Below are 25,904 nucleotides of genomic sequence, written 5' to 3'. Positions count from 1 at the left end.
TGTCTCTCTCTTCCTCTCTCTCTTTCTATCTTCCTCTTCCTTTCCCTTCCCCCCGCCCTCTCTCTCTAAACCCTCCCTTCTTTCCTAAACTTGAGCAGCGTGATCCTGTCCTATTGATAGATAGGGTTGAATCAGGCTAGGGAGAACAGTAAAGGTATACAGAGAGATACAGAAACAATGTACACTTGATTTAGAGTGGAAAGAGGACACACACACACAGTATTTCAAGTGTACTTACCATCAACTGTGTCTAACTGGTTGCCCGTGTGGTTGTTGTGTGGTTGCCGACGTGTCCTTGCAGCTCTGATAGAGATCATGCCAGTGGTAGTGTAACTGTGATGATGCGGAGACGAGGCAGAGAGGGCAGGAGTATCATGGTGGGCAATGTGCCGTGCAAATGCCAAGAGCAGAGCGTGAAAGACAAATCTCCACACAAACACACACACGAACGGACACAATCACACACATACCACACACACATACAGTATATAAACACACAGTCATATCCACACAGAATAACTGCATTTTATTCATGAGTCTAGCTTTTCTATTATGGCTATACATTTTCTTTAATAGAATCCTGTAGATAGTTCCTCTGTTTCAATTTTTTGCTATCTCCATCCGTCCATCTCTCGACAATAAGGTTTGGAGGAGGAGGTGGGAGGAGGAGGTGAGAGGAAGTGGAGGAGGAGGCGGTGAAAGGGTAATAAATCAGGTGTAGACGTGGAGCCCGCCCTCCTCCTTCCCTCCTCCCCTCCACTTCCCTCCTCTCCTCTCCTGTCCTTGTATCCTCCATTAGCTGGCTGTTAATTAGAGTTTCAGGGCTCAGCCATGTTCAGCTCTGGGCTCAGCCATGTTCAGCTCTGGGCTCAGCTCTGGGCTCAGCCATGTTCAGCTCTGGGCTCAGCCATGTTCAGCTCTGGGCTCAGCCATGTTCAGCTCAGGGCTCAGCCATGTTCAGCTCTGGGCTCAGCCATTTTCAGCTCTGGGCTCAGACATGTTCAGCTTAGGGCTCAGTGATGTTCAGCTCTGGGCTCAGCCATAATAATAATAATAATATGCCATTTAGCAGACGCTTTTATCCAAAGCGACTTACAGTCATGCGTGCATACATTTTTGTGTATGGGTGGTCCCGGGGATCGAACCCACTACCTTGGCGTTACAAGCACCATGCTCTACCAGCTGAGCTACAGACGACCACCATGTTCAGCTCTGGGCTCAGCCATGTTCAGCTCTGAGCTCAGCCATGTCTAGCTGTCACCTAATCACCCCCAACCACCATATCTACACAACTACAGCTCCCTTACCCTTCCCCCATCACTATAGTGTACCTCTACCCAGCACTGCTCCCTACCCCAGGCCCTTAGCCTCCACCTCCACCTGCCCCTACTCTACCCCTCCCCATACCTCCACTCTATCCCTCCCTATTACCCCTCCACCTCTACACCTAATCCCGTTTTACCTCTATCTCTTTACTAAACCCCAGCTCTGACTCCATCACTACTTCCCTTCTAAATATCCCTAACTCCCTCTCATTAACTCATAGTAAATTAATGATCTGATGGAAATTGATTAAGCGATTAGTACATATTAAAAACTGCCTACAGGCAGCCTTGAGGACCATTGACGTTGATCACCATCTCAGCTCCGATTGGGCACACAGACATCCATGGAAGACAGAGGAAGACTTTGCTATGCTTCACAGGTTTCAATTGAAACAGGCCCAGCTGCCCTAATGAAAGGTCCCAGGGGGGGCTCAATGACATTTTGAAATGGACCCCCAAATTGCTAAGTCCACCCTGATAGATGACATCCAATCAACACCCTCCTCAGGACACATTCAAGACCCCACTGAGACAGATTGTGGCCACTGGACTGAGAGGAATCTAATTTCCAGCCCCAAACATCCTCCTCTCCTCTGGACGCACAAACAGTATTTGACATTTTTTAATTACTTTAAGCATTTGTTTCAGCCTGCCTGGAGGAGCGCCAGATAGACAGGGTTTGTACTTTCACAGTCAAGTGTTGCTAAAATATTTAAAGATTTAAAATACTGTTTGAACCCAGGTCTGGGAGAGGCTGGACTGTGCTAATGCTAATGTTAATCAGAGGATAAATATTCATGCCGGCTGGTTTAATTAACATCATAATATTAGGTTATGTGAGTGTGCTTGACATGTTTTCATCCAGGCCGCCAATCTCCTCACTCTGTCAACTCAGGCCACTGACTCCACCGCGCATGCACACACAGACACACACACACACAAGTCCGACTGCCTCTCCCTGGCTGAGCCCTACTTCACACACACTGAACAAGGCTTAGACTAAAATGCCTGTGTGTCTAAGTATATTTTCCCCTGCTCCTCCAAGCAAGAAAATAAACACATTTAAAGTCACAAAATAAATATTTTGGAGTTTGTCTGTTTTGTGTGTGAACTGTGAACCGCTTTCTTTTTGACTGAATTTTTATTAGTTTTTACGCACCAATCTAAGATTCTGTTTACATTTTCTATGTTGGTTGAGATTGATGGTACCTTCTTTCATCCCTAATCTAGAGGAGATATGGGGGCATTTAGGATGCCCACCGACGCACACAAACACACACACACACACACACACCTGGATGAGGGGATATGAGGGCACTTAGAAGACACAGGACCAGCTGGAGCTCAGGCTCCATCTCCCTCTGGGCGTCTGTAATGGTGAGCCAGCCAGGAGAAGCTACACACACACACATCCACCGTAACCTGTTGTCGGCAAATCAGACTTGATCAAGGAAGCTTATACCTGCCTCTCCAAATGATAATTACCAGCATGTCTTTGTTTTTGTTTCATCACAGAATAAACAGCTGACAAATGATGCAATTAATTTTGAGTGACAACAGCTGTGGTGCAGGTCCCCACAGACAAACAGACTGCTACCTCACAGAGAAGCTTCCTTTAATTCTCACCTTTTCCAAGATGGCTGTCAAAGGAAACTAGAGGAGAGTGATGACCTTTAAACCTTTTCATAAAGTTTCACAAAGCTCTATAAAAACAAAGAGGGATTATTTTGGAACACCAGTGGGTCCCCATAGAGAAGCAGATGGCTGCCTTATGTTCCTAATGTTCATGCCTAATGTTCATGTTCACCTTTTCGAAGATGGCTAACAAAGGAGCCTACGCCACTGGGATGACCCAACCGCATGTCTCAGTCTCACAAAGCTCATTCAAACAAAGGCAGATTACTATGGAACACTGCATGCTGTTTTTAGACATCCATCCCAGATGGGAGAAGACGCTTGGCCCAGTTTGTGGAGAGGACAAGCTGTTTGTGGTGCGTGATTTATTTAGAGAGAGAAAAGAGAGAGGAAACCATAATGAATGAGTTCCCATTGATTCTCTCGCTTCACCTTTTTCATCAGCAGCAGAGATGAGATGGGAGTCGCTCCAGTTGGAGAGAGAGGGCTGAGAGAGAAAGAGAGAGGGGGAGGAGGAGAGAGAAAGAGAAGAAGAGAGAGAGCGAGAGAGAGCGAGAGAGAGAGAGAGAGAGAAAGAGAGAGAGAGAGGAGAGAGAGAGAGAGAGAGAGAGAGAGAGAGAGTGAGAGAGAGAATTTATTCTCAACTTGCTTACCTGGTTAAATAAAGGTGAAATAAAACAAATTAAAAAACTAGAATCTGAAGTCAAATGTCTACTGTTTGCTGATGATCTGGTGCTTCTGTCACCAACCAAGGAGGGCCTACAGCAGCACCTAGATATTCTGCACAGATTCTGTCAGACCTGGGCCCTGACAGTAAATCTCAGTAAGACAAAAATAATGGTGTTCCAAAAAAGGTCCAGTTGCCAGGACCACAAATATAAATTCCATCTAGACACCGTTGCCCTAGAGCACACAAAAAGCTATACATACCTCGGCCTAAACATCAGCGCCACAGGTAACTTCCACAAAGCTGTATACGATCTGAGAGACAAGGCAAGAAGGGCCTTCTATGCCATCAAAAGGAACATAAAATTCGACATACCAATTAGGATCTGGCTAAAAATACTTATATCAGTTATAGAACCCATTGCCCTTTATGGTTGTGAGGTCTGGGGTCTGCTAACCAACCAAGAATTCACAAAATGGGACAAACACCAAATTGAGACTCTGCATGCAGAATTCTGCAAAAATATCCTCAGTGTACAATGAAAAACACAAAATAATGCATGCAGAGCAGAATTAGGCCGATACCCGTTAATGATCAAAATCCAGAAAAGAGCCGTTAAATTCTATAACCACTTAAAAGGAAACGATTCCCAAACCTTCCATAACAAAGCCATCACCTACACAGAGATGAACTTGGAGAAGACTCCCCTAAGTAAGCTGGTCCTGGGGCTCTGTTCACAAACACAAACAGACCCCACAGAGCCCCAGGACAACAACAACAACAACACAATTAGACCCAACCAAATCATGAAAAAACTAAAAGAGAATTATTTGGTGCATTTCGCTACACCCGCAATAACATCTGCTAAACACATGTATGTGACAAATTCAATTTGATTTGACATTGGAAAGAATTAACAAAAAAACAGAGCAAACTAGAATGCTATTTGGCCCTAAACAGAGAGTACACAGTGGCAGAATACCTGACCACTGTGACTGACCCAAACTTAAGGAAAGCTTTGACTATGTATAGACTCAGTGAGCATAGCCTTGCTATTGAGAAAGGCCGCCGTAGGCAGACCTGGCTCTCAAGAGAAGACAGGCTATGTGCACACTGCCCACAAAATGAGGTGGAAACTGAGCTGCACTTCCTAACCTCCTGCCAAATGTATGACCATATTAGAGACACATATTTCCCTCAGATTACAGAGATCCACAAAGAATTTGAAATCAAACCCAATTTTGATAACTCCCTTATCTACTGGGTGAAAAACCACAGTGTGCAATCACAGCAGCAAGATATGTAACCTGTTGCTACAAGAAAAGGGCAACCAGTGAAGAACAAACACCATTGTAAATACAACCCATATTTATGTTTATTTATTTTCCCTCTTATTTATTTTCCCTCTTATTTATTTGTACTTTAACTATTTGCACATTGTTACAACACTGTATATATACATAATATGAATTTGGAACTTCTGAGTGTAATGTTTACTCTTAATATTTATTGTTTATTTCAGTTTTGTTTACTATCTACTTCACTTGCTTTGGCAATGTTAACGTACATTTCCCATTTCAATAAAGCCCTTTGAATTGAATTTAATTGAGCGAGAGAGAGAGAGAGAGAGAGAGAGAGAGAGAGAGAGAGAGAGAGAGAGAGAGAGAGAGAGAGAGAGAGAGAGAGAGAGAGAGAGAGAGAGAGAGAGAGAGAGAGAGAGAGAGAGAGAGAGAGAGAGAGAGAGAGAGAGAGAGAGAGAGAGAGAGAGAGAGAGAGAGAGAGAGAGAGAGAGAGAGAGAGAAAGAGAGAGAGAGAGAGAGAGAGAGAGAGAGAGAGAGAGAGAGAGAGAGAGAGAGAGAGAGAGAGAGAGAGAGAGAGAGAGAGAGAGAGAGAAAGAGAGAGAGAGAGAGAGAGAGAGAGAGAGAGAGAGAGAGAGAGAGAGAGAGAGAGAGAGAGAGAGAGAGAGAGAGAGAAAGAGAGAGAGAGAGAAGAGAGAGAGAGAGAGAGAGCGAGAGAGAGAGAAGGGGGCGGGGGGTCACTTCAGTTAGAGAGGACTAACTAACTAATAGCCTTTAATCTGAGGAACCTCCACACCTGATTACCTCCCCTGATTGGCTATCGGCTGCTTTGGCCTACATTGATGAAGGACAATGTGTTTGGAAATGTGTTTTCCTCTTTTTCCCTATTTTCTTTTCACAATGAATGGCACAAGAAGACACATCCAGAAGCTTGATTGAGGATGGAGTCAGTCGACTCTTGCTAAGGTAGCAGAAATGTTTCATGAGTGATTATCCTGTGAGCTTTTATACGGTAGTCTGTTTATATTTGCAATACATTGCGTACCCTCCAGACGTATGATGTCCACACACACACACACACACAAACACACACACACACCTAGGGTTGCAAAGCTACCGGTAGTTTACCAAAGCTACCAGAATCTTCTGTAATTTTGGTAATTAACATAAAATCTATGGCAATCTATTGTAACTTTGGTAATGTATACTTGAATTTTTTATTTTATTTTATTCTTATATAGTATATATGTTTTATGTGTGTCCATATTGTCCATGAGTTTCTAGGATATAGACCATATGGTTCAAGAGAAAATAGCCTAGTTAATGAAAAAAGCATCTAATCATTATTTTAAATTAACTCTGCAATTCTGCCAACTATTTAAATTTTTAACAACTGCCACCAGTTTGACGTCAAAACATCAAATTGACAACAAATACATACTGACATAGGAAAATAAATAAATGTGTGTGGAAAAATATATAAAGGATATGTCATGCTGAAACCCTCATGTTAAACACCTATGGTATTCACTAAGTTGATGGTTTATATTTAGGATAATGTTTTACAGCTTTGTCATTCAATTTTTTATTTTAAAATCATTCGATTTAATTATTGTATTTATTTAAGGCCACACAAAGATTTGTTTTTTTGTGGTGTTCTTTTCAAATAAGCCCTTGGGCTTCCAACCACACCTGCACACCGTTTAAAAATAATAATAATAATAATAATAATACATCTTTATTGTTGTTTAGCACTTGTTTTCTTTGGTGCGAATATATATATATTTTTTAAAATAATAATAATAATAATTAAGGGGGCAGAGATCATTACAGACGCCTGTGATCATCTGAAGAACCCAAAAAGGCCACTAGATGTCTTGTGATAGTTTACATAAATCCCTGAAAGATACCAAAGTTCTGGCAGTATACCCTCCTTTTGCAACCCTAGAAACACACCATACCACACCACACCCACATACCTGTCCTGGCAGAGCGGTTCCGGGCCTCCTGTCTGCGTGTGTGGATACAGCTCTCCTGGGCCTTCATGTGATGAGAGACCAGGGCACAGTCTGGATGGATGGCCTCCGTCTGGTGGGGAAGAAGGATGAAGGAGAGGGAAAGGGCGTGAAAGATGACTTTATTTAGCTATTAAAAAAAGCACAGAACTGCAAATGCAGGAATAAGTTGTCACGTTTCACATTTGAAGTGTATTATTTTGTTCTTTACTGAGACTACATGTGCCACCATATAACATTGTCCCTTTCCGCACACTGTACCATTACATTATTCAACACAGAGAATAACACACTCATTATCACTCTCGCTCCCCTCCTGTCCTATTTGTAGGCCACTAAAACTACTCACAGCAAAACAGCGTTTTCCTTTGAAACACCCTCTTGTTTACCCACATTATAGAGGCAGTCTGCTGCTGATGCTGTTTGTGTTCGGGCTTTGTTTACTCCACACACACCTCGGCTGGGTCTTTGCCGCTGCACCTAACAGCATTAGGAGAAGGTGCCAGTTCTCCAGAGACTGACAGTATCTATAAGTAACCCCCTCAGTAAGGCTTTAAAATGGGCGCTTCTCGCTATCTAGCTACTGTAGCTTTTTCTACAACTATATACCTGGCAGCCGTCTTTCCTTTCACTTAGCACAGACAGGATAGCACTGACAGTTGGGTATGGGTATGCGAGGAGGATAACACAGCGATCATGAGTTATTATGGAAATGTAATGAGAAGTTTGAGTTGCACCTGACAACAGAAGTACCTACATGCCAATTAGCACATGCAGAGAAATACTCTAACTCTACATCCTCATCATATCACATATCCCTTCTTCAGCTGCATGGCTACTGCATGTAGAAAGAATGAATTGAAGAAAATAACCTGCTTCACTAGCTTCACAATCACCATCCTGATGTGCTCTCTCTGCATGTTCTACATCATCTACTTCTATGTTCAGACTATTCCCCCTTACAACCCCCTCACTAAGCAGGCAGCAGCATTGTGTAGTGTATAGCCATCTGTAGGTAAACCTCAATTATCCCCCCCACCCCACCCCTCCCTCCCCCCTCCCCCAGCATGCCTCCTTTTCACTTTCATATCACTTTGGGAGAAGGGAAGTGGGGTCCAGGGTTGAAAGCCAAGAAAGGTTTCTCGAAAAACTCCAACTCAGCTCCTGTCTGAGAGGCAGCTTGAGGCTCGAGAACACAGGGTTGTGGACAGTTTGAGGACACTAACACAGCAATAGAACACAGGGTTGTGGACAGTTTGAGGACACTAACACAGCAATAGAACACAGGGTTGTGGACAGTTTGAGGACACTAACACAGCAATAGAACACAGGGTTGTGGACAGTTTGAGGACACTAACACAGTAATAGAACACAGGGTTGTGGACAGTTTGAGGACACTAACACAGCAATAGAACACAGGGTTGTGGACAGTTTGAGGACACTAACACAGCAATAGAACACAGGGTTGTGGACAGTTTGAGGACACTAACACAGCAATAGAACACAGGGTTGTGGACAGTTTGAGGACACTAACACAGCAATAGAACACAGGGTTGTGGACAGTTTGAGGACACTAACACAGCAATAGAACACAGGGTTGTGGACAGTTTGAGGACACTAACACAGCAATAGAACACAGGGTTGTGGACAGTTTGAGGACACTAACACAGCAATAGAACACAGGGTTGTGGACAATTTGAGGACACTAACACAGCAATAGAACACAGGGTTGTGGACAGTTTGAGGACACTAGCACAGCAATAGAACACAGGGTTGTGGACAGTTTGAGGACACTAACATAACAATAGAAGCATCAAGCACCTCTAAAAACAGAAACAGAGGTATGACTGTGCATGTGTGTGTGTATGTGTGTGTATGCGTGCATGTTACGTGTGTAAGGACATTTTTCTGCTTTAGGCATTCAGTCGTGTGGGAGAGCTCTGCTATGAGAAGAGGAGAAGAAACACAGTTGAGATTCTCCTATGTGAGTTGAGCTAAACTGACAAAATCTGACATTAAAAAACCCAACTCTCAAATAACTGCAGACAAACAAGAGTAAAGGTTAAACCTCCACCCTCTACTCCTCTGTGTGTGCTTGTTTCTCTCTACTGTGAGAATAAAACCTCAAAAAGCTGCCGGCCGTTACTGAAAACAACCTTCTATTGCTGTGTGTGTGCATCTGACATTATCCCAAGGAAAGGGTCACGCTCTGCTCAGAGTAAATGTTGCTGGTGAGAGTGAGAGGAATGGTGAAATGGCCTTTTCTTCTATTTCAGGTTTTTAAGCCCACCGCCACTGTGTGAAGCATCCTTCTCCATAGTTTAAGTACTAAACATCTATTTTACATTTTAACTCACCACAAAGAAAAGTATTTGTCATGAAATGACTAAATGTGTCTAGTTTAAATTACGAATCACCAGAAAAAAAATCGCTGTCATGAAAATACTAAAATGTATCTAGTTTACATTCTAAATCACCAAACAGAAAAAAGCTATGTCATGAAAATGCCGATACAACCATGACATACAACGTCATAAAGCATGTTTCCTTCCCTCATATTTCATTACATCATATTTTACATCCACCACCAGATGTGACTGCAGGCCTCTGGGCGTTACAACAGCAGCAGGCCATAAACCAGTCATAATAGAACACAATATAACACCCCATGGACCAGCCACTTTTCAAATCCTCTGAGCCTCTTTCTTTTCTTCCTGGTCAATCTCCTACTCTCATCACGTCCGAGTAGCCAACAGCTACAGACAAAATGACAATATGAAAGACAAAATGACAGCATTCAACTAGCATTCAACTACTTTACTACGTTTTATATAGGAAATGATACAGTAACAAATAAAGCATGATAAAACCTCAACCTCTCTTCTTGCCTCCATCCATGTAATAACGCAGGGGAAGTCTAGTTACATTAGTGTAAATGGAGGAGCAACTTGGCTCCTCCATTTGAGATGGTCTGCCAATGCTGTAGTGTTGGCACCAATGATGTATGTACAGTATGTCTATGGTGCAGGGCTGACGCCAGAACGAATCAGTTGAAAGGGCATTTGATTTCCATAGAGGGTATGTTTATTTCATGAGACCTCCTATGTGTGCACTCGCTGCACAATAAAACAATTAATAGAACCGCTGGGCCTCGAGGGACACCCCTTCAAACTAATGAGCAGTAATTCTGACTGGAATATTCTAACAGTGTAATTAATAGGTTTCCTATATGCTTTCGCAAAAATAATAATTTGGTTGTGTTTATGAACATCTTAGGTAACATTAGAATACCTTCTTTTTTTTATAACAAAATCATTTTCATCAGTTTATGTTACTGTAGGATATATGTAAAAACAAAAAAAACACCAAAATGCAAGTGGCCAATCAATTGTATTCGTGGAGTGCCTTTGTTCCAACTATGAAACAGATAGCCAATGTGTTGGAAGGCCGTAACAGCAGGGTGTGGAGTAGTCACTCTGTATTCTCCTGTCTGCAACGATACGAAACGATACGGACTCAGTCAAGTATCATCATGGGCACTCCTGATGCCACATCATGCCAGCGAGTGTTTGGCTTCAGTGTGTGTGTGTGTGTGTGTGTGTGTGTGTGTGTGTGTGTGTGTGTGTGTGTGTGTGTGTGTGTGTGTGTGTGTGTGTGTGTGTGTGTGTGTGTGCGTGTGTGTGTGTGTGTGTGTTTTAGTGTGTATGTTTGTGTGTGTGTGTGTGTGTCCATGAAAAACACATTTGTTTAATCCATTAATGCACTACCCCATGGCACAATGGCAGACAGACAGACAGCACCCCAGTGTGTGTGTGCGTGTGTTTATGAATGGGCGAGCATGTGACCAGAAGCAACCTTTTCTCTTAAACACCCCTCTCCCTCCCTAATAATGATCATAATGGTACCTGTTTATGCCACAGTGGTTCTATTTTAATTCAATAGTAGTTTAAACCATGCCATTAAGTCAATAGTAGTGTTATTAACCATTCTATTAACATAGGGCAGCATTAGCTCTGGGCCAAAGACCTTCACCATTCTTTTAAAACATTATCCTCTCTCACCTCACATACATGAATACAGATAACAATCTAACTGTTTATCCCACTAATGGGATGTTGTGCACATTAGCTTTGTGGACGTCAGTGTTGGCTTTTACTCCATTTAATTCAGGAAATAAACGGAAATTCCAATTTTCCTCAAGATAAAACTTCAGCCACACCTATAGAATGACAACTACACTCTCAGAAAAAAAGGTACTGGTACAAACGCTTGTCACTGTAGTGGTACCCTGTAAGTGTAAGGTACAGTACGTCCATTGTAGAGATGTGATATCTTAATTTGATCACACTGTTGTCGCAGAGAATTTTCCTGCATAGCAGGAAATGCTAATTGTAGTGAATTCAAGGTTTTAAAAGGATTTTAAAGTTTGTAATTTCCACTTTAAAATTGAAGACTTGATTTATCTTAACAAAAAATGTATCAACCCCTACAGAAATGACCATGAATTATAATCCACATAATAATTCACGTGTCCTGTTGCTGCAGTATTATTTTCCTGCTGTGAGAAACTGGTCAAATTAAGATATTACATCTCTTCCATTAGTTATAGGTACATAATTGTACCCTTGCAGTTCATACTTTAAAGCTGCAATATGTACATTTTTGGGTGACCTGACCAAATGCACATAGAAATGTGAGTTATAGATTCTGTCATTCTCATTGAAATCATGTCTAAGAAGCGGTAAATCTGTTCTACAGTATGTGCGTTATTTCTATGCTTTCTGTTCTTAAGTTTTGTTTTTGAGTCTTCTACTTTTGGTTTTGTACACCAGCTTCAAACAGCTGAAAATATAATATTTTGGGGTATTGGAAAATATATTTCACAGCAGTTTAGATGGTACAATGATTCTCTACACAATGACTGCTTGTTTTGTCAAATAAACTGAAATTAGGCTAACTATTAGAATTTTAGCAACCTGGAAATGGCAGAGCAATTTCTGCATATTGCACCTTTAAAACATTTTAAATGTGCCTTTTTATGGTACCACCACAGTGACAAAGCCATTTGCTCCCTTTAAGTGGCAAAAATTGACCTATTCTCTATACCAAGTCTCTCACATGTACACACCTCTCTGTCATCCCACTTCTAACACCAATGTAGCGAATTCAGGGTGTAGCCCCGACCAGGACTCAAACCTGTCCAGCAACTGTCAAGCAATAACCTTAACACCAAGTGGTCTGTACCTCTTGACTAGGTTGCTCAGCCTTGGGTTACAGTCGCTAAAATATGAATTCCAGCTCTTTATTGTCACATGCTCTTATGTAAGCCTTTAGAAAGATTTAAGAACTGGCAGTGGACATGCTCAAACTTAATTCACATAACCATAGACTCACAGGTGGCCAAAAAGAACTAACTGAAAGCCACACACCTACAATGATTGTACCTTTATATTAATAATATTGGGTACAAAAATATACTATTATACTAGATTATCTGCACATGTACCCTAAAATGTACTGAACAGTACCATGTGAGATCATATGTGTACCTCTGAAGGTACATTATGTGCATTTTTATATTTTTTGTACCCTAGGGAACAATACTGTACCCTAACAGTACCCTTTTTTCAGAGAGTGTACTGTATCTAAAATGGACAGAGAGAAATGGGGGAGAGAAGGAGGAGAGGAGAGGAGAGGAGCCTGGGAAAGACTGGAGCCTGTTTTCTCATAACAGAAACTGAGCTAAAAGGGTACAGTATGTCTAGGATGCTACTGCAACAAGCTGTCCTCCAGGCAGTGCATCTACTTCAGCCTACATCAGCAAGGACAATCAGTCAGGGGGGAACTTATTCACTTTATCAGATCCTAGAAATAAAATAAGATAAGATCAAATAAAGTAAACATATTTACTTTTTCATTATATTTTCTGTTTGCAACAATAGTTGTGGGTCGTTACCCTATTGAAATATAGTGTAAACATGTTCATGCTTTTTCTTTGCTCGATTTTGAGCCCTTGGCTCCAGGGAGATGATCGATGCCAGGGACGTGTCCTAATAGAGACAAGGGGGAGACTCAAGTCTCTCTCACATAGAGTGCCAGCACCGGAGAACCGTACTCTGGCTGCTCATTGGTGATGACTTCAGAAAAACGATACTGTAGGCCTACCGGGACCGCGCTGGGTAGTATATTCATTATAGACAATTCCCAAGGTTTTCACACTTTTTTACTGCCGGTGCGAAATTGGCCACCGCTGCTGTGCCCCAGTCTCTGGGGTTGGCACGGGCGCGCGCGGAACGCAGCGTGATCCTTTCTCAAAGGAAATTAACCTAAGAGTAGTCATCCGAAGCATGGGGCTATGATGATGACAACTCGGAGAAAATGATTAAATCTAGACTGGATAGGAAAAATGTCAGTGTAGCAGCCTCTAAGGAAATCCAGTCCCAAACTTTTTATGTAATGTCTTTAGCCTGGAAAAAATAATGTTTAGTTTGGATAATGCATAGGCTATAGCATTCCATAAGGCATTATGTTATGTTAATTGATGATTAGATAGATTGGGGTAGTAAAAGACAGGTCAAAATCATGTCTTTAAATGTTATGAAAGCATCCACTTACCGTTTCCCATACAGTTAGATGCAGCCATATTGCAAATAACGCGCGTATCCATTTCAACGATGAAGTTTTAGTGAGTAACATTGTCCTTTAGAATTGCCCCTTTTCTTACTAGAACAAATGGTTCAAATAATAGTAAATTGCATTGACATAACCCTAAATAAGTATCCTAATTATTCAATGAAACACTGTTAGTTGTTTCTCTACCTCATGAACGAAAATAACTAGTATTGTCTGATGCTCTTCCACATTAGGCTATTATCCACAGATTTTGCATTTGCCTGGACGACTGGGGGTCATCCTTTCTTGTCGCCGTTATTCAGAAGTTGGGCGTGTTTTCTGCAGCGCAGGTATGCCTTGGCAAGACTTCACCATGCATGTACAAAAGACAGGACTCGACTGAGCAAATAAGGTGCGCGCCTCTTCCTCAAAAGCCAGCTAGAGCGCACTGCGCAGCGCAGACACGCACTCTCAGTTTAGCAGATGTGCTTGTCCCATAGGCGAAATTTCCATGGGAGATATTCAGAACAGGTTGATTCGTCCCTACCCCCAATCATTTCTTCTTTTTTTTTAAACACACAAAAAACAACATGTTTGTTCGGGGCCCCCTGGAGGTCAGGGGCCGTCCAGATAGCATATGCAAAATGTTTAGAATTGCAGGAAATTAGCATTAACGATCAACTTTGTTTACGAAAAACGGTCTAACACCTCCTCTTTCTCAATTTTCTAACAGAAATGGGGTGCCTTTGATGGTTCATGATGTGTCATTCTGGTCATGTGCGCCGTGACCGACGTAGCTATTTCATTAGCTAAGCTAGCCACTGTGGCTAGCCAGTAACTCGTCTAGTATGTGTTGATGTCATTTCATAGGACTTGTTTTGAATAGAAGCTGTAGAGATCGGTAAGAAATGGCACTTCTGTAGCCAAAAAACTAAGCAAAAAATCACCTAGTGTGATGGTGCATTGATCAGTTATACAGTTTAAAGCCAATATTTCCAGATTTCTATTAAATATGACCTATAATTAATTACAATATGAGTGAAATAGTTTTCCTTCCAAAGAATGGTAATTATGTATGTTAAAAAGCAGCTTTTCTGTGTTGGAATGGTGTGGGCGTACCCCAACAACAGAATGGTGTGGGGTCTTATCCCAGTCATTAAACTATTCATTTTTGAAATGGTCTGTTTGAGACAAAGTTTGAGGTGGGGTTTTTAAAGTATATTTTCTCCAGTTTATGCTTATGCCAAAAATACGAGTATAGGATGAATCAACAACATTAATTGGTGTATGAGTTAACATTTAAAAGTAAGATTTTCACTGGACAGTTACTTTAAAACTGCAACATTTTCTCTCAGCCTCATTGCAAAATGTGTAGATTAGCAGGAAATTAGCATTAAAACTGCTAAATAATCTCTCATTCTCATGGAAAAATTTGAAGAATAGCATACAACAGCACATTTTTCTCTCTGCCCCATGGCAATATGTGTAGAATTGCAGGAAATTAGCTTTGAAACTGCAAAACTTTGTCTCTGCCCCATGGCAAAATGTGTAGAATTGTTGGAAATGTCCTTTAAAACGGTAAGGTTTTCTCTCAGACTCAAGGCAAAATGTGTAGAATAGCATTATAAAACTGCATGTTACTCTCTGCCCCATGGCAAAATGTGTTGAAATGCAGGAAGATAGCTGTTTCCCAAAAAATACATTTTTATTTTTTGGGGGGTTAGGGGGCCATCCACTTATCCTTCAACTTATACTGTGTTTTCAAAATACCCCTCATATATCCCTCAAGAGAGGCATAATAAGTAATGTCAAACTATGTAGAATTGCAGAAAAAAAGATGCAAGAGTATAGGATGAATCAACAGCATTATTTGGGTATGAGTTAATAAAATAGAAAAGTGAGATTTTCACTGGACAGATTTTCACTGGACAGCTCCGCCATTTCCTGGTTGCTAAAATTCTAATAGTTAGCCTCATTTCAGTTCGTGTGACAAAACAAGCAAGTATAGTGTAGAGAATCATTGTACCATCTACACCGCTGTGAAATATATCTTCCATAAGCAAAAATATTGTATTTTAAGCTGTTTGAAGCTGGTGTACAAAACCAAAAGTAAAAGACACAAAAACTAAACTTGAGAACGGGAAGCGTAGAAATAGCACACATAGACTAGATCTACCACTTCTTAGACTTGTTTTCAATGAGAATGACATATCTATAACACACTTTTCTGTGTGAATTTGGTTGGGTCACCCAAAAAGTTACATATTGCAGCTTTAAAATGTCAAAAATATTTCCGGGGTTCGTACCCCCCAATATCTACACCACAATTTTGCCCTTGGCTTGTCCTCCTTCGAGATAACGAGCGACCGTAGTTTGTCCACTGGCTTCTTATATTATAAATATTTACTATATCCACAGTTAAAGGGATACTTCGGGATTTTGGCAATGAGGCCCTTTATCTACACTGATAAAAATATAAACTCAACATGTAAAGTGTTGGTTTCATGAGCTGAAATAAAATATCCAACAAATGTTCCATACGCACAAAAAGCTTATTTCTCTCAAATGCTGTGTACAAATTAGTTTACATCCCTATTAGTGAGCATTTCTCCTTTGCCAAGATAATACATCCACCTGACAGGTGTGGCATATCAAGAAGCCTGTGCTGGGGACAATAAAAGGCCACTCTAAAATGAGCAGTTTTGTCACACAATACAATGCCACAGACGTCTCATGCTTTGAGGGAGCGTGCAATTGGCATGATGACTGCAAAAATGTCCACCAGAGCTGTTGGCATAGAAGTGAATGTTCATTTCTCTACCATAAGCTGCCTCCAACGTCTTTTTTAGAGTGAAGAAACCACAGACCATGTGTAACCACGCCAGCCCAGGACCTCCACATCTGGCTTCTTCACCTGCGGGATCATCTGAGACCAGCCACCCGGACAGCTTATGAAACTGTGGGTTTGCACAACCTAAGGATTTCTGCACAAACTGTCAGAAACCATTTCATCTGCGTGCTTGTCGTCCTCACCAGGGTCTTGACCTGACTGCAGTTCAGCGTTGTAACTGACTTCAGTGGGCAAATGCTGACCTTCGATGGCCACTGGCACGCTGGAGTAGTGTCCTCTTCACGGATGAATCCCGGTTTCAACTGTACTGGGCAGAGGACAGACAGTATGGCGTCGTGTGGACGATGTCAATGTTGTGAGCAGAATGCCCCATGGTGGCGGTGGCGGTGGGGTTATGGTATGGCGGGCATAAGCTACGGACAACGAATGCATTTGCATTTTATCTATGGCAATTTGAATGCACAGAGATACCGTGATGAGATCCTGAGCCCCATTGTCGTGCCATTCATCAGCCGCAATCACCTCATGTTTCAGCATGATAATGCACAGCCCCATGTCGCAAGGAGCTGTACACAATTCCTGGAAGCTGAAAATGTCCCAGTTCTTCCATGGCCTGCATAGTCACCAGACATGTCACCCATTGAGCATGTTTGGGATACTCTGGACCGACGTGTACGACAGCGTGTTCCAGATCCCGCCAATATCCAGCAACTTCACACAGTCATTGAAGAGGAGTGGTCCAACATTCCACAGGCCACAATCAATAGCCTGATCAACTCTATGCATAGGAGATGTGTCGTGCTGCATGAGGCAAATGGTGGTCACACCAGATACTGACTGGTTGTGCGATCTACCCCCCTACCTTTTTATAAAGGTATCTGTGACCAACAGATGCATAACTGTATTCCCAGTCATGTGAAATCCATAGATTAGGGCCTAATACATTCAATTCAATCGTTGACATTTTTGCATATTGTGTTGATATTTTTGCTCAGTGGTGTATTGGACAATTTTGATGATATTGACTAAGTTTCCAATGAGCTTGCATTAATGGTTTTCTTGTCCAACAGCTACAGGTTAGCTAGTCTTACATTCCTGATCATGTGTGCCTGGGTCAAACATATATATATATATATATATATATATATATATATATATATATAATAATAATAATTATATACAGTACCAGTAAAAAGTTTGGACACACCTACTCATTCAAGGGTTTTTCTTTATTTTTACTATTTTCTACCGCCACAGAAATGGAAGACCCAGAGTTACCTCTGCTGCAGAGGATAAGTTCATTAGAGTTACAAGCCTCAGAAATTGCAGCCCAAATAAATGCTTCCCAGAGTTCAAGTAACAGACACATCTCAACATCAACTGTTCAGAGGAGACTATGTGAATCAGGCCTTCATGGTCGAATTGCTGCAAAGAAACCACTACTAAAGGACACCAATAAGAAGAAGAGACTTGCTTGGGCCAAGAAACACGAGCAATGGACATTAGACCGGTGAAAATCTGTCCTTAGCTCTGATGAGGCCAAATTTGAGATTTTTGGTCCCAATCGCCGTGTCTTTGTGAGACGCAGAGTAGGTGAACGGATGATCTCCGCATGTGTGGTTCCCACCATGAAGCATGGAGGAGGAGGAGGTGTGATGGTGTGGGGGTGCTTTGCTGGTGACACTGTCTGTGATTTATTTAGAATTCAAGGCACACTTAACCAGCATGGCTACCACAGCATTCTGCAGCGATACGCCATCCCATCTGGTTTGCGCTTAGTGGGACTATCATTTGTTTTTCAACAGGACAATGACCCAACACACCTCCAGGCTGTGTAAGGTCTATTTGACCAAGAAGGAGAGTGATGGAGTGCTGTATCAGATGACCTGGCCTCCACAATCACCCGACCTCAACCCAATTGAGATGGTTTGGGAAGAGTTGGACCGCAGAGCCAACAAGTGCTCAGCATATGTGGGAACTCCTTCAAGACTGTTGGAAAAGCATTCCAGATGAAGCTGGTTGGGAGAAGGCCAAGAGTGTGCAAAGCTGTCATCAAGGCAAAGGGTGGCTACTTTGAAAGAATCTAAAATCTAAAATAGATTTTGATTTGTTTAACACTTTTTTGGTTACTACATGATTCCATATGTGTTATTTCATAGTTTTGATATCTTCACTATTATTCTACAATGTAGAAAATAGTAAAAAATGAATAAAAACCCTTAAATGAGTAGGTGTGTCCAATCTTTTGACTGGTACTGGATGTATATGTGTGCCCATTATAGTGTCACCATTTGGTCCATCTGACTGTGATTGCATATTTTAAGTCTTGACATTGTTTTGAACATCATTTTTACATCAAGTTTTGTTATGATAGGAATGACCATGTCTGATTTACATGCATTTGTCTAAGATCACACCCTCTTGAATGTTTATTGGTCTATAATGGACATGTTGTCTGAGATACTAGCCCGGAAAATATTGCGTTGAGAAACCTTGGTTCATAGATAATAAATATTAAGTTTCATGACAATTGGTCATTTGGTGCCAGAGAAGTAGCATTTTAAGTGTTTTTCACCAAATTCAAAATGGCTGAAAATCCATCATGGCGGACCTTAAGGGTCCTTGAGGCAAATTTGTTTCTCGTGAGAGGTGTGATAGCGCCACCATGGGGGCAATTGGCAGGGCATTGTATTAGAGGGAGTGGCCTTTGGCCTTGTACCATCATGCAAGGTTGCATCCTACTAGGCCTTATAATCTCAAGGGAATTTGCATTTGTACACCAAATTGACGGAAGAACCGGAATAATGAACGCCAGCAAATACAATACGGTTTCACCCAAATTTGTTGCTTGAATTCCTAATACACAGGATTACTGGAAAGGATCTGTATGGCACAATATTAGCATGGGGAGTATATAGGGAACTGTGTAATTGTGTGTGTGTGTGTGTGTGTGTGTGTGATATCTGCAGCCAGGAGTGTGTAAAGCAATATTGAGCAGAGGGAAATATATCCGCAAGGAGAGGTGCTTGAATTTGCCTCTGGGGAAGGGACAATTTCCTAAAAATCCTCGACCTCTCGGGAATATGACCGAATATTATTTCAATTATTCCACATCATATCATCACAGCCTCACAGCCTCACAAGATTCTTTCATCATCTACCATGTTTAGCTCATATTTGAACCCTTTTACTTAATGTATGTGACTTCTGTTCAACATAGCCTATTGCATTAACTGGTGCAGGAAGATACCTAGTGAGGGAGACTCTTATCTCCCTCACTAACTTTAAGCATCAGTTGTCAGAGCACCTTACCGATCACTGCACCTGTACACAGCCCATCTGAAATTAGCCCACCCAACTACCTCATCCCTATATTGTTATTTATTTTTGCTCTTTTGCACCCCAGTATCTCTATTTGCACATAATCTCTTGCACATCTAGCATTCCAGTGTTAATACTATTGTAATTATTTTGCACTATAGCCTATTTATTGCCTTACCTCCATAACTTGCTACATTTGCACACACTGTATATATATTTTCTGTTGTATTTTTGACTTTATGTTTTTTACCCTATATGTAACTCTGTGTTGTTTTTATCGCACTGCTTTGCTTTATCTTGGCCAGGTCGCAGTTGTAAATGAGAACTTGTTCTCAACTGGCTTACCTGGTTAAATAAAGGTGAAATAAAAAATAAATAAAAAAATACCGCTGTTGTCTTGTATCGTGCTGTTTTTAGATTCCGTTCTTGTCTGGTTGTTTTCCTACGAACTTCCCTAAACTTGAAAACATCAATAACCATCACAGGGTTTTCAAACCCGACTGTGCTTTTAATAAACAACTGTCTCAGCAGGGTGACATAACAACCTCAACACAACCATCATCTCTACAATAACACCAGACAGTGTCAGTTTACATAGTAGACAAGTGTCCTAGTCTCTACCTCAATTTACCTTTCCGCAATTCCTTGCATCCCATCTCCTTGCCCCCTTCTCAAACCTTATTGGAGGAGAAGGTCCAAGTTCGTCCCCTCAGACCTTCTTCTCCAATGCAGTCTGAGAAGGCGACGAAAGAGTATGCGTGGAATCAAGGAAAGATTAACTGATAAAGAGACCTAAAGTGAGAACCAGGAGGAGTACACTATCAGACAGGCATTGGTGAGGATACACTCAGGTCAGGGAAGGACCCCATCATGTGATGTGAACAGGACCCCTGCAGTGCAGCCACATCAGATGTGGTATGAGACCGCTAGGACCTCTTCATCTGTTTTCCCAACTCTATATCCCTCTGTGAGGCATGCTGCGTGGACCTTCAAACATTATGTGATTGACTGAATGTCCCCTGAGTGACTGGCTGTCCACTGGTCATCCCCTGTGTGTCCGTCCACAGGAGATGTTGTCCCAGCTGGGGCTAACAGCTGTGTTCACAGAGAGATGGATACAGAAGGATGAAGAAGTCAGAGAAGACATTGAAGGGACAGAGCAAGCCAGAAGTTGAAGGGACAGAGCAAGCCAGAAGTTGAAGCGACAGGGCAAGCCAGAAGTTGAAGGGACAGAGCAAGTCAGAACCTGAAGGGACAGAGCAAGCCAAATATACAGTGGGGAAAAAAAGTATTTAGTCAGCCACCAATTGTGCAAGTTCTCCCACTTAAAAAGATGAGAGAGGCCTGTAATTTTCATCATAGGTACACGTCAACTATGACAGACAAAATGAGAACAAAAAATCCAGAAAATCACATTGTAGGATTTTTTATGAATTTATTTGCAAATGATGGTGGAAAATAAGTATTTGGTCAATAACAAAAGTTTCTCAATACTTTGTTATATGCCCTTTGTTGGCAATGACACAGGTCAAAAATTTTCTGTAAATCTTCACAAGGTTTTCACACACTGTTGCTGGTATTTTGGCCCATTCCTCCATGCAGATCTCCTCTAGAGCAGTGATGTTTTGGGGCTGTCGCTGGGCAACACAGACTTTCAACTCCCTCCAAAGATTTTCTATGGGGTTGAGATCTGGAGACTGGCTAGGCCACTCCAGGACCTTGAAATGCTTCTTACGAAGCCACTCCTTCGTTGCCCGGGCGGTGTGTTTGGGATCATTGTCATGCTGAAAGACCCAGCCACGTTTCATCTTCAATGCCCTTGCAGATGGAAGGAGGTTTTCACTCAAAATCTCACGATACATGGCCCCATTCATTCTTTCCTTTACACGGATCAGTCGTCCTGGTCCCTTTGCAGAAAAACAGCCCCAAAGCATGATGTTTCCACCCCCATGCTTCACAGTAGGTATGGTGTTCTTTGGATGCAACTCAGCATTCTTTGTCCTCCAAACACGACGAGTTGAGTTTTTACCAAAAAGTTATATTTTGGTTTCATCTGACCGTATGACATTCTCCCAATCCTCTTCTGGATCATCCAAATGCACTCTAGCAAACTTCAGACGGGCCTGGACATGTACTGGCTTAAGCAGGGGGACACGTCTGGCACTGCAGGATTTGAGTCCCTGGCGGCGTAGTGTGTTACTGATGGTAGGCTTTGTTACTTTGGTCCCAGCTCTCTGCAGGTCATTCACTAGGTCCCGCCGTGTGGTTCTGGGATTTTTGCTCACCGTTCTTGTGATCATTTTGACCCCACGGGGTGAGATCTTGCGTGGAGCCCCAGATCGAGGGAGATTATCAGTGGTCTTGTATGTCTTCCATTTCCTAATAATTGCTCCCACAGTTGATTTCTTCAAACCAAGCTGCTTACCTATTGCAGATTCAGTCTTCCCAGCCTGGTGCAGGCCTACAATTTTGTTTCTGGTGTCCTTTGACAGATCTTTGGTCTTGGCCATAGTGGAGTTTGGAGTGTGACTGTTTGAGGTTGTGGACAGGTGTCTTTTATACTGATAACAAGTTCAAACAGGTGCCATTAATACAGGTAACGAGTGGAGGACAGAGGAGCCTCTTAAAGAAGAAGTAACAGGTCTGTGAGAGCCAGAAATCTTGCTTGTTTGTAGGTGACCAAATACTAATTTTCCACCATAATTTTCAAATAAATTCATAAAAAATCCTACAATGTGATTTTCTGGAAAAATAATTCTCAATTTGTCTGTCATAGTTGACGTGTACCTATGATGAAAATTACAGGCCTTAAGTGGGAGAACTTGCACAATTGGTGGCTGACTAAATACTTTTTTTCCCCACTGTAGAAATAGAGTTCTAGATGTGTCATTGTCATGCCCTTAACTAGACTCATCCCATCCCTCCCTGGTCCCTCCCCTCATCAAAGCACACACACTACTGCAGGTATGTTTGTCTCTTTTATGCAAAGTAACTTACAGTATAGTGAGTGTAGGTGATCACGTTAGGAATTGAACCCACAATGTTGGCGTGGCTAGGGCCATGTCCTGTGTCACCCTCAGCCACTGAATCATCACATACACATAGATATTAATGGTTCAAGAAAATCTACTTTAATAAACTTTTTTGAAGAGAAGTAACACGAGTTTACGAGTTCATGAGTTTGATTCACTTCTTTGTCCACCTTAGGCTTTTTGTTGTTTTTGGAAAATCCAAAGAATCTGAAGATTGAAATCACTCCTCCAAAAATCTTTAGAGGCAGTTTCTGTTGTGTCCTTGTTTTGTTCGGTGTTCAAGCTTTTTACTAGAGATACATGGCAAATTCTATTGATTTCAGCAAAACACGTTTTACTGCAGTGAAAGAAAAAGAGAGATAGAGAGAGAGAGACAAAGGAAGATAAATCCAGTGCTATTTTTCTTTATCTCATATCTCTCCCTCTCCTTCTCATTCTTGTTCTCTCTCTCAATTCAATTCAATTCAATTCAATTCAATTCAATTCAATTCAATTCAATTCAAATTATTTATTGACATGGGAAACATGTATACATTGCAAAAAACAAGTGAAATAGATAATAAACAAAAGTGAAATAATCAATCCAAATTAACAGTAAACATTTCACTCACAAGTTTCAAAGGAATAGACACATTTCAAATGTCATATTATGGCTATGTACAGTGTTATAATGATGTGCAAATAGTTAAAGTACAAAAAGGAAAGTAAATAAACATACATATGGGTTGTATTAACAATGGTGTTTGTTGTTCACTGGTTGCCCCTTTCTTGTGGCAACAGGTCACAAATCTTGCTGCTGTGATGGCACACTGTGGTATTTCACCCAATAGACATGGCCATGCTCATTGAGTCTGTACATAGTCAAAGCTTTCCTTAATTTTGAGTCAGTCACAGTGGTCAGGTATTCTGCCACTGTGTACTCTCTATTTAGGGCCAAATAGAATTCCAGTTTGCTCTGTTTCTTGGTAAATTATTTCCAATGTGTCAAATAATTCTCTTTTTGTTTTCTCATGATTTGGTTGTGTCTAATTGTGTTGCTGTTGCTGTCCTGGGGCTCTGTGGGGTCTGTTTGTGAACAGAGCCCCAGGACCAGCTTGCTTAGGGGACTCCTCTAGATTAATCTCTCTGTAGGTGATGGCTTTGTTATGGAAGATTTGGGAATCGCTTCCTTTTAGGTGGTTGTAGAATTTAACGGCTCTTTTCTGGATTTTGATCATTAGCGGGTATCGCCTAATGCTGCTCTGAATGCATTATTTGGTGTTTTACATTGTACACAGAGGATGTTTTTGCAGAATTCTGCATGCAGAGTCTCAGTTTGTTTTTTGCCCCATTTTGTGAATTCTTGGTTGGTGAGCAGACCCCATACCTCACAACTATAAAGGGCGATGGGTTCTATAACTGATTCAAGTATTTTTAGCCAGATCCTAATTGGGATGTCAAATGTTATGTTCCTTTTGATGGCGTGGAAGGCCCTTCTTGCCTTGTCTCGCAGATTGTTCACAGCTTTGTGGAAGTTACCTGTGGCGCTGATGTTTAGGCCGAGGTAGGTATAGTTTTTTGTGTGCTCTAGTGCAACGGTGTCTAGATGGAATTTGTATTTGTGGTCCTGGCAACTGGACCTTTTTTGGAACACCATTATTTTTGTGTTACTGAGATTTACTGTCAGGTAAATGGTTTGCTGGTGTTATGCTGCTGGCTCGTTCTCTGTGTCATGTCCTCTGCAAATCTTTCAGAGGATTTGCCCTAAAATTAGCAAATGGTCCTCTAGAATGCAGGAGAGGGTCTGAGGGGCTAAAGAGGAAATGGAAGAAGTCAGTCTTTTTGCCTTCAGAAAGTATTCACACCCCTTGACTTTTTCCACATTTTGCTTTGTTACAGCCTGAATATAAAATTGATTAAATAGAGATTTTTTTGTCACTAGCCTACACACAATACCCCATAATGTCAAAGTGGAATTATGTTTTAGGAAATCTTTACAAATTCATAAAAAAAATGAAAAGCTGAAATGTCTTGAGTCAATAAGTATTCAACCCTTTTGTTATGGCAAGCCTAAATAAAGTTCAGGAGTAAACATTTGCTTAACAAGTCATATAATAAGTTGCATGGACTAATGGCAATAATAGTTTTAACATGATTTTTGAATGACTATGTCATCGCTGTACCCCACACATACAATTATCTGTAAGGTCCCTCAGTCGAGCAGTGAATTTCAAACACAGATTCAACCACAAAGACCAGTGAGGTTTTCCAATGCCTCGCAAAGAAGGCCAACTATTGGTAGATAGGTAAAAATGTAAAGAATGTGACAATGAATATCCCTTTGAGCATGGTGAAGTTATGAATTACACTTGGTGTATCTATACACCCAGTCACTACAAAGATACAGTTGCCCTTCCTAACTCAGTTGCCTGAGAGGAGGGAAAGCGCTCAGGGATTTCACCATGAGGTCAATGGTTAGTAGTTACTCCACAATGCTAACCTAATTGACAGAGTTAAAAGAGGGAAGCCTGTACAGAATATAAATATTCAAAAACATGCATCCCTGTTTGCAACAAGGCACTAAAGTAATACAGCAAAAAATGTGGCAAAGCAATTACCTTTTTGTCCTGAATACAAAGTGTTATGTTTTGGGAAAATCCAATACAACACATTACTGAGTACCATTCTCCATATTTTCAAGCATAGTGGTGGCTGCATCATGTTATGGGTATGCTTGTAATCGTTAAGAACTGGGGAGTTTTTCAGTGAATGTTCCTGAGTGGCCGAGTTACAGTTTGGACTTAAATCTATTTGCAAATCTATGGCATGACCTGAAAATGGTCCAATTTGACAGAGCCTGAATAATTTTCAAAATAATAATGGGCAAATATTGCACAATCCAGGTGTGGAAAGTTCTTAGAGACTTACCCAGAAAGACTCACAGCTGTAATTGCTGCCAAAGGTGCTTCAACAAAGTTTAGACTCAGGGTGTGAATACTTATGTATATTTCAGTATTTAATTTTCAAGAAATGTGAAAATGTTTCTAAAAACATGTTTTCACTTTGTCATTATGGGGTGTTGTGTGTAGATGGGTGTTTAATCCATTTTGAATTCAGGCTGTAACACAACAAAATGTGCAATTAGTCAAAGGGTATGAATACTTTCTGA

General features: G+C 41.3%; 1 protein-coding gene across 1 annotated transcript in view; it reads right to left on the bottom strand.

Annotated features, from left to right (window-relative positions):
• Positions 1 to 13,636, bottom strand: part of ghrhrb (growth hormone releasing hormone receptor b) — a gene marked incomplete at both ends in the record, with an annotated part of 50,108 nt that extends 36,472 nt beyond the window's left edge. The window contains 2 exons of the mRNA XM_084163666.1: positions 6,905 to 7,013; positions 13,556 to 13,636. Coding sequence (XP_084019792.1) covers positions 6,905 to 7,013; positions 13,556 to 13,636 — 190 coding nt within the window. The remainder of the gene's footprint in view (positions 1 to 6,904; positions 7,014 to 13,555) is intronic.
• Between the last annotated feature and the right edge of the window lie 12,268 nt (positions 13,637 to 25,904).

The sequence above is a fragment of the Coregonus lavaretus genome (genome assembly GCF_964263955.1).
Source record: "Coregonus lavaretus genome assembly, chromosome: 6".
Taxonomy (NCBI): Eukaryota; Metazoa; Chordata; class Actinopteri; order Salmoniformes; family Salmonidae; genus Coregonus; species Coregonus lavaretus.
Note: the sequence above shows the minus strand (reverse complement) of the source record. Positions and strands in the feature narration are given on the sequence as shown.